This window comes from Pyxicephalus adspersus, chromosome 12, assembly GCF_032062135.1.
Source record: "Pyxicephalus adspersus chromosome 12, UCB_Pads_2.0, whole genome shotgun sequence".
Classification (NCBI taxonomy): domain Eukaryota; kingdom Metazoa; phylum Chordata; class Amphibia; order Anura; family Pyxicephalidae; genus Pyxicephalus; species Pyxicephalus adspersus.
This window is the reverse complement of record NC_092869.1, coordinates 10,268,026-10,278,185: the sequence shown is the minus strand read 5'-3', so window position 1 is coordinate 10,278,185 and position 10,160 is coordinate 10,268,026. Positions and strand designations below refer to the sequence as shown.

At 42.9% G+C, this 10,160-nt stretch overlaps 1 protein-coding gene across 1 annotated transcript in view; it reads left to right on the top strand.

Moving 5' to 3' along the window:
* The first annotated feature begins 1,557 nt into the window (after positions 1-1,557).
* Positions 1,558-10,160, top strand: part of PRKD1 (protein kinase D1) — a 72,577-nt gene continuing 63,974 nt past the window's right edge. Inside the window, exon 1 of the mRNA XM_072427396.1 lies at positions 1,558-1,983. Coding sequence (XP_072283497.1) covers positions 1,822-1,983 — 162 coding nt within the window. The 5' untranslated portion in view covers positions 1,558-1,821. The remainder of the gene's footprint in view (positions 1,984-10,160) is intronic.

The window sequence follows — 10,160 nt, the reverse complement described above, 5'->3', positions numbered from 1 at the left end:
TAAAATGGTTAAGTCAAAATGATTTACCAACAATAAAAACTTGGAGTTAATAACTCCTATGCGGGGTAGAGTTTATTTTGAAAGGCAGGACTCCGCGATCTACCGGAAGATGGCGATCCACCTGTTGGCCACCCCTGTACTAGTGTAATCTCAGATTGCCAGTCTCCTTGTATTTCCAATCTCAGGTATCCGGGATTTCCGTAGATTATAAATCTCTGTGTATTTCCAATATTGGTGTATTGGCAGGCTCTGCTCTCCTATATAGGCTCAGGTTTCCCAGTCATTGTGTATCTGTAGTCTCCGCTCTCCTGTAGGTTTAGATTGCCAATCACTGTCACTTAGTATAGGCTCAGGTAGCTTCTCTGTATAGCTTCAGACTGCCAGTCTCTGATCTCTTGCACATCTCTGTCCTTTAGGAAAAGTTTAGTTTGACATTCTCTGCCCTCCTGTATATAGGATTAGGTTATCGCCCTCTGTATTGCCAGTTTCTGCCCTCTTGTATATGGGATTAGGTTATCGCCCTCTGTATTGCCAGTCTCTGCCCTCCTGTATAGGTTCAGGCTGTCACTCTCTGTAAAATGCCAGTCTCTGCCCACCTGTATATCAGGCTAATATTAATATTATTGTCAGTTTCTGCCCTCTTGTATAGGTTCAGGCTGCCAGTCTCTTCTGTATAGACTCAGAATGATAGATTCTGTATATTACCAGTCTCTGCCCTCCTGTATATAGGCTGAGGCTCCCAGTTTCTGTATATTGCCAGTCTGTAAAGTTTTAAAATACCTTCTCTGCCCTCTTGTATAGGATTACATTAATGGTCTTTGCCCTCCTGTATATAGGATCAGACTTTTGGTCCTTGTATAATTCTAGTCTCTGCCCCTTGTATAGCTCAGGATGCTATTCTCTGGGTATTGCCAATCTCTACCCTTCTGTATATAGGCTTAGGTTATCAGCTCCTGTATTGCCAGTCTCTCCTCCTCCTTTATAGGCTTAAAATGCCAATCTCTGCCCTCTTGTAAGTACTCTCAGGCTACCAGTCTCTGAATATTTCCAGTCTCTACTTATACTTTATGGGATTACAATGAAAGTTTCTGCCCTCCTGTTTATAGGTTCAGGCTGCCAGTCTATGTATATTGCCAGTCACTCCTCTCCTGTGTAGTATTACAATGCCAATCCCTGTGTGTTGCCAGTCTATGCATCTATATATAGTTTGACAATGCCAGTCTCTGCCCTCCTGTATATAACCTCAGACTGCCAGTCTCTGTATATTGCCAGTCCCTGTGTAATGCCAGTCTCTCCCCTACTGTATAAATGTACAATGCCAGTCCCTGTCCTACTGTATATAATATCAGGCTGCCAGTCTCTGTATAATGCCCTCTCTGCCCCCTGAACAGAAGGTTTCCCATGCAGGTTGTCTTCCTGCTCCCAGGCCAGTTCACGTGTACCCGAATGGGCGTGCTGGATGACATGACGCACTCCTTCCAGCAGAGGGCCCCACGAGTTGCCGTTCCCCGTGACGGCCGGCAGGGGGCGCCGCTCACACTGTGTGTGTATGTGTGTGTGTGGGCGCCGCTCGGACTTGTTGTTGGTGAAAGTTTTGCTGGGAGGGAAGAGGCGGCTGTGGTCGGTGTGTGAGGCGGCGGGGAGTGCAGAGGGCCGGCAGAGAGCCGGGGCTGTGCTGGGAAGGCATGCGGCTGGCAGTGTGTGTTCCCTGAGCCGTGTGACAGGAGAGAAGCCCGGGCCTGTAGTTATCGGGGTGCCGCCTGTTGTGTGTGACTGACCCGCGTCCCCTGTGCTGTCTCCCGCTGGCGGGCCCAGCTGTCTATGAGCGCCCCCCCGGTTATCCGGCCGCCCAGCCCCGCGGGCCACGGCCTCTCCCTGCAGATCCAGATCGGCCTGAGCCGGGAGCCTGTCGTCCTGCCCGAACCCGGGGAGCTGAGCCTGGGGGCCGTGCGAGAGATGGCCTGCTCCATCGTGGACCAGAAGGTGAGGCCCTGCTGCTTGTACCCTGCATGTCTGACCCCATAATGCTTCCTATACATTGCTTCCATCACACTCCATCCTGACAATGATTCTGCCATGACAGACTTTCTGCAGGCACTTCCTGCTATGAGCGTGACAACTCCATCCCAAGCTTGTCTATGTGTTGTCACCCTGTCACATGACCCCTCAGGCATGTTACCATTGGTCAGGGCTGCATGCTGTGCTAGTAAAGCATTGGACACTGCGCTGTATTAGGGGGGACACCATGCTCCCTATAGACAGGAGGAGTATAGTCAGATCAATATCCCCAGATAATATAACTATAGATTGTAGAACTGACAAATAGCACCGAGAACGAAATACTGATTTTATCTGTGCCGTTAAAGTCCGATTTGTCATTTCTACAATCAGGAGACCATATGCACAGTTCGGGGGTTCCTATACAATGCAATGGTTGGGTTGTGCAGCAATGAATACAATTATATACATCTATATGATGAGAACAAGCGCTGAGGGTCCACATCTACTCCAATATCTGTGCTGTTTGCATTTTATTATCCATGGATGTGTGAATTGTGTTGTCGCTGGTTTGCGGTGACACAACGGGGACGACATCGGTTGCACTTCATCCAGCACACAATCCGTAGGTGAGGCAGGGATTCTGATATCGGCTTATATCATAAACTCTTCTGTTTAATGTACAAAATAAAGATGTAGGGATGTGAATCCTCCGTCCCTGCATGTGAATCCTCCGTCCCTGCATGTGAATCCTCCGTCCCTGCATGTGAATCCTCCGTCCCTGCATGTGAATCCTCCGTCCCTGGATGTGTATTGTATATCTTCCTGATGATATCATTCAGAAACACTTTGTTATTACACAGCATGGATCCTTTTATTGTTACATTTGTGTAGGAAGCTGCAATCGTCATCGTCTGGTGTGTTTTCATCTTTTATACCCAAATAGACGTTGGGGGAGGCAGCTTGTTGGCACACGGGATTGGCACCGGATCTGATGATGATCAATGTGTTCTTTTCCTATGGACATGGACAGATTTGTTGGTACCCTTACAGCTCACTGATAAAAGTGTTTTGTGAATAGTAATTGTCCTATGAGAACCTTTGCAGGTCTTTGAGGTGTCATGGAGCAAAGTGTGTGCAAAGCAAGTGTGAAACAAGATCAATAGTTTGTTTTAGATGTTCTGAGGTGGCCTGGAGACACTCAGAAGTGATTGGTTAGGCTGGGTACACACGTGCAATGGTTTCCATCCGTTAATCGGCTCAGGGCTGATATAGGACGAGAATCTAACGCTTGTCGTCCATTGTCCAAATGACCGTGGAAAAGTGATGGACCAGCATGCAAGGCTATAAGACCATCTCCAGCAGCCTAATGTTCCTGTGACAATATTGTTAAACAGGAATTACATAGCGCCAACATTTTATGCAGCGCTGCACATTAGGTGTTGCAAATGACGAATACAGACCGTGACACAGGAGAGGACCCTGCCCCAAACACATACAAAGTTAGGAAGATTAATGTCCATGGGACCAGCTACCTGGGGTTTGGCTGCAATAGGAAAAATGAACCTCAGAATAGACAGAAAGATGGAAACCCAAGCACAACTTTAGAGAGATTCTAGCTGATCTCCAGGGTCAACATCCATCGGGGGTCTGATCTCACAGTTCCCAGCTTCTTGAGTGACAGAAAGCTGAATGGAACAAGACCCCGGAGTATTCCCATGGTAAAAGAATAATATGAAAAGTCAGACTGGAATTTGCTAAACTTTGTATTACCAGGCTTCCGAGAGAATGTTCTTGGACTTTGGTCACACCAGTTCCAGGTCCACAGACATAAAGCTTTTAAAGAAAAGAACATTAAAATCACCGAAAATCGACAGGGAGGGAACCCGGGTATAGTTTGGAGCTGGACCTGGCCCAGGCTGCCTAACAAAACCACCAGCCCAGAGTCGGAAAGCTCTTTTTTAGTTGCAGGTCATGGATTCCTCCATCAGGCACAAAGAACGGACTGTGGTCCATTCTGTACGGTTCTTCTATGAGCCCCAGATAAAATCCTTTACAAGGAACTCGGGGCCTAACTACCCACAGGACAGGTGCTACAGTCTCATTTAGAACGATAAAGCGAGAAAATTCACAGATTGTCAGGTCGTGTAACAAAATCTTAGGATCTTAGGAGTGCCATCATTTTTAAACTTTCCCTTCAATGAAAGCTTTAAAGCAATGTCCGATTTGTGTTCAGTACAACATTAACAATTGTGGGGGCAATTAGGTTCATCAGTTTTAAGTTATTTCAGAGACCATTGTGGTTTCATCTTTTTTTTTTTTCTTCATAGGGAGGTACCAACAATTTTGTCCATGTCTGTACTTGGAGGATTTCTGTTCTGAACAAATCCAGTTTCCTTTGTGTTGTATTACTAGATGCCAATATCTCGCTAAATGCATGCTATGTTGGGAGAAATATGTGCACTACCACCCCCACACTCCTGAAAATGATTTCCTCACTGTCATATTTCTCCCGCAGTTTCAATATTTAGTGAGTCAATGGCCAATGAAGTCAGAATTTCTTCCGGGTCACTGATCCACTTAATAGTAGGAGAGAAGCAGAATCACAGCTAGAGTCCAGGTGTTTCCACTAGGTGATTGAGAATGGCAGTACACACATTTCCCTTCATGATGGGATCCATGAATAGCCGGTAAACATACACAACTACTTTATAGAATGTTTATTCTTCCAGATTTCTGCCCATGGCTATAGCACAGCTGGGCCTGCTCGGTGCACCAGTGTGTGCAGGAGGAAGAAAGTAGCTTTGTTCAAGCAAATGCACACTTGATAGAGAAAAGCCAGCATCCTCTGATAGCAGCGAGGGAAGGGAGGAGCAGACATAAAGTCGAAATGTTTGTTAAAGCTTTCGCGACGTCTGTGTTTTATATTCTTTGCGACTGTAGGAAGAGCTGTGTCTGTGAAAAGGAAGAGAGGAAACACAACAGCAGACATACTTCTCTCACAAACAGACTGAAAACAAACTGTTCAGAGGAAATGTGTGCCGACAGGCTTGAATCAGCACTGCATGGCGCTGCTACTTGACAGTGTCTAATGAATATTTACCATGCACAGGTCGGGTGAAAACGGAACAAACGTTCCATCGGATGTGGACTTGACATAGATGTGAAAATTGTTGTTTTTTTTTTGTCTCAGAAATTTTTGAAGCTGGGTTAGGTGAATGATTAACTAAAGGTTAAAAAAAAATGATATTGGTGCGGTGGCCACATGAGTCCAGCAACTCTCATGCCAGATGAAGGTTACTTTGCACAACCTGCATCTATCTGATGTTATGGATCTGGGGGTTTACTCGTCAGCCTGACTTCTTCATAAGTTTAGTTATATAAAGATCGGGGCTGGCCAACCCCAGTCCTCCAGGGCCACATACACACCAGGATTTTTATATAAAAAGTCATTTCCTGACTAAACACGTGTGCGCTCATCCTGGTTCCCAAGGACTGGAGGTGGGCAGCAATCATTTAGGACTTTTCCAAGATGGCTTCTGGAGTTTGCTTCCTGTCTGCCCTATTACTATCACCACACTCTAATTGAAAGCCCTGTGTGGGAGGATGATGGTGACTTGTCTGTCCCTGTATGAGAGTGTTAATCAATTCTTTATAACACTAATAACCGTATCAGTGTTGCTGCTGTCCTTGGATAACCTGTATTTGTCTTCATGGAACTAAGCTACTGCAGCAGCTAAGTGACTTCTGGAAACAGTTTTGCAAAAAGCCTAGTGATTCCCCTTCTAGGAAGAGAGTACCTTTGTAGTATTCCGCTATGTTAACATTTTTCATCCAAGTTCAAGGATAACAAGTGTGCATTAATGTAGAACTAAAGTCCGCACACTTAAAAATGCTGACAAGCAGGCTCTTTAATGACTGAGGAGCTTGTCTCCTTTCTCAGATGTTTTCTGCTCATTGTCAGATCTTGCCTGTCTCTCTTTTGTTTTTTTTTTGTTTTTTTCCAATGTAGAGTACACCGAGTCACAACTGTGCGGCTCAGTGTAAGTCTCGGCACGATTTGGGCCAGAACAAAGTAACTTTTGCACGTGTTTCGGAGTTATGTCATCCCGATCTGAGCAATGAAGATGGCTGGAGTGAAGCTTCAGAGGAAAATGCATGAATCCTAGTGCTGGATAGGTTGTTTTTTAGCAAGTTAATCTGCCATAATGTGCAAATATGCTGTGGATACTTAAACAATATTGCATACAGTTCCTGGAGACCCAAAACTGGGATTTTGATCGATCTATTCGGAACCCAAAAGAATTCTTTCTTGGTCGGCTGCTAAATTTCAGGCCAAACTGAAGACACACAAACATTTGTAATTGTGAGTGGATTTATTGTTTTCTGTATATCAATATGATCTAATTTGGAGTGGGTCCTTCAACTTAAAAGAGACTTCCTAAAAAAGTTGCATCAAGGAAAACTTATAAAGGAAAGTATCAAATAAAGACAGAGTTGTCATGTTTCCTCCCATTTCTGCCCTAAACGAACCCAATCACCTCATACACCGGTATATATTTACTTGGAGACAGAGCCGCCTTTTGTTATTTAGAGACCTCTTACCCTCCTCTTACAGCCATGGGTCAGGTATGGGTGATTTTTATTAAGAAGAGATAGTGCTGGGATCAATCACTTAAACTGAACAATGAAAATATAATCTATAAAAAATGACCATACCACTACTGAGAAGTGGGGGCTGCATTAGTTTTCATTTGAGGTTAACATTTTCGACAAGTAAAGAAAATGCTTCCTGGTCTTTCCTCCACTGTTTCCTTTGTTTCTGTGAGCTGTGAACAGAAAACAATAACCAAGCTATATCTTTGTTCTGTAAACTACTAATCATATAAACCCCATTTGCTGATGTCCAGCCTGGGTATGTATATTAGGTACAGTGTAGATACCTATGCAAGGGGTGCATGTATGTTGCTGAATTATTAGAAGGAACTATTCTCACAAATCACTAAGACCTTTTTTTACTTGCAGTGGAAAACTGCTTGGTTCTCCGCTCCCCTCGCATGGCGAACTGCTGCACATTACACCACAGGGCAGTGCTTCTTCATTGTGTTGCCATTGTGTTTGTGGTGATGGAATTATTATTATTATTATTATTATACAGTATTTATATAGCGCCATCATATTACGCAGCGCTGTACAGAGTGGAATGGTTCTTTCTGCAGAGGAGGAAAAGTAACGGCATGCCCAGGAGTGGCCGTCTTAGGAATGAGGTGCAAACGCAGACACCAAATAATTCCCATGGATAGGAGTGCAGTTGACCTTTGTTGTCAATCATAAGTCTGGTATGTCTCCAATACGTGTACCTCATGAAAGGATGGTAAGCTTCAATATGTAGTGTTTTTGGGCTTAGACTTTGGTTTCCGAGCCTCCCGATGTAAAAAACACACAAAAAAATACCCAACCACCACATTCTTTCTGCACGCAAAGAAAAGAGCTTGGAAGTCGGTTAGTTGGTATAGGAAGGTAAAAGTCATTGCTTTAGAATGCTGCGAGATCCGCTTTCTCCAGGCAGTAAAGTGAAGTTTACAAGGCTGCTTTGTGTTCTCCTTGTATTGTCTTGGTAGTCACTATCACGGCTGACCTTCGTTCCGGTCCTTCTAATTGTTTTGTAAAGTTACTTTATAGCCTCCGCAGTACCCGTTACCATGGGAACAATAACACAATTATACATTTGTATTCATGGATTTATTTATTGTTTCATTATGTTCTGTTGGGTCAAATGCTAAACATATCAGTTAGATATGTGAATTTTAATGAAGAAAAAAGTGATGAAATGTTTAAGGTTCTGTGGATAGTTTGCTGGGGGCAATGTGGTTGATTTTGGTTTTATTGTTGGGCATTAACTGCTTTGATACTGTCGAAACTTTTCTTTGTATTTAAGTACTGTGCCAGTTCCCTTGTGACCCAGGGAAATGTTTTCTTTACTTTTCCTTGCCACATACTTCTGAATCTCAGTATATCACAGGACTGTCCCTTGGCTTGCTGAACAAAAGCTGCATTTCACTTAATATGAACTGGTATATCATGTTGTACATTAACAATTCTTTATATCACTGTATCCCAAACACAGTTCCTTCAGAGGTGTTCTTTGAGCATTGAGAAGTTTGTTCCTCTCAGTTTAAGTGACACCAATTATCTTTTTGGAAGAGTGATATTCTTCCCACTGACCACCACACTAATGTACTGTGAGCTGTGGATATAGTAATTATAGCAGGCGATCCCTAAAGACCTGAAAGTTTATTCAAGGGGTTCCCCATGTTAAAGGATGACAATAGCTGCTTTATACAGTTGATTAATTTCGCTCTTCGGGGCAGGCTCCTCTCCTCCTGTGTCGCTGTCTATACCTGTCTGTCATTAGCAACCCCTGTTTAATGTATAGCGCTGTGTAATATTTTGACGCTATATAAATCCTGTTTAATAATAAATAGTTTTCTGTCCTTTGTGGCCTCTCGAGCATTTTACTTTATCAATAAATACATTAGATATACAGGATTTTGGAAAGCTTTGATGTCATTGCATATACCCTGTATTATTCTGACCTTGCTTGTTATCTGATAATATCTGTATAACTGCATATTATTGCAGGCTGGAAAAGCAATGTCTGACATGAACAGCCTTGCTATCCATGTAAATCTATATCATTTACTGCTTTTTGAATGCCACTCGTCTAGTGCAGTGACGTCGTCAGTAACTGGAACACACCAAACTTCCTCGTGCGGCTGTCATTTAGCTGCGATCAGTTTAGATGACATCCAGCGGAGATCTTTGCACGTTTGCTGATGTCACCAGTCCTGGCAGTGATTACAGCAATGAAGATTCTTCTCAACTCTTGTTGTACTTTTAGCTGTGTTTTATTGGATGTGATTATGTTTTGTGTGATGATGTTTTCCTATAAACTCTTGCTGGTATTATTAAGTGATTGGGTTGAACTTCATTATTAAACAATGTAAAGCTATCTTGTTAGAAAACTGGGTGAGGGAGTATACATGCTTCAGAAAATGAAAGAAGAAAGGTCGACATGTTCAGGTATAATAATACATGTGTGCATATATGTGCGCTGCTCATTATGTAGAGAAATGGGACTGGGCTGGAAACACGTCACAAAGTTAATCATAACTATTCAGACTTGTTACATGGAGAAATGAGTGTTTAATAGAGAAGAGAGAATATAAGAAATAAGCAAAATAGTGTATTTACTAAAAATGATATATATGTGTATTTGTATATGTATTTCAGCTGTAAAATCTTTTACCTGAAGGTGTTGAGCGTTTTAAGGGTCTCAAAACCTGGTTCAAACTTTAACTGAATATTATTTACTTGGCCAATGTTGAGGCTGTCATTTCTAACCATTCTTTCCTAGGTGGAGTCTACAAATAGTAATGTTGTAGGTAAAGCCTGATTCCGTAGGACTGGTCACGGCTTCCTTTATTGCTTGGATGCTACATCCCCAAAATCTCCCAGCTATAATTCCTGACTGTCCTGTCCAACTGGAAGTTTTGGGAGTTCCCAATCACTTTTGTGTGCGTCTGCATCTTCTGTAGCATTTTTCATGATTAATAATAAATTATGAACCTATATGCACAAGTAATGGCCAGGGCAGATGTTCAGAAAACAAAAGTACAGGTGCAGGAGATATCACCCATGGAGTATAGTACCTAAAACATCACATAGCACTTTTAGTTAGACTTTATTTTAAGGAAAAATTCTGTGGAAAAATACATGGGCAACCTGACTAACTTCCTAATACCAACTATATTCTATACTATATTCTATAAATATTAAGGCCAGACCGCTTGTAAAATACTATTTTCATGGCTATAATACCAATCTGATAGCTTTAAAGCAAAACGAAACCCGGCTACTCTCCCCTGTCCCCCTGTTCCATCACAAGCCGTTGTTTGCCCTTCGTCTTTCCTAGTTGTGATCTTTGGTCACCTTGATTTGGGATGTCATAAGCTGCGTGAGTTAGTTTGGTCCAGGCAAGCATGGGTAAAGCCAGTATTGCCGAGTATCCTGACAACCAACGCTAAGCTGCACATGTGCAATTTTGTATTTGAAAGGCTTGAGGAACAGTGGTCTCTGCCCTCCTTTTCTCCTCCCTACAT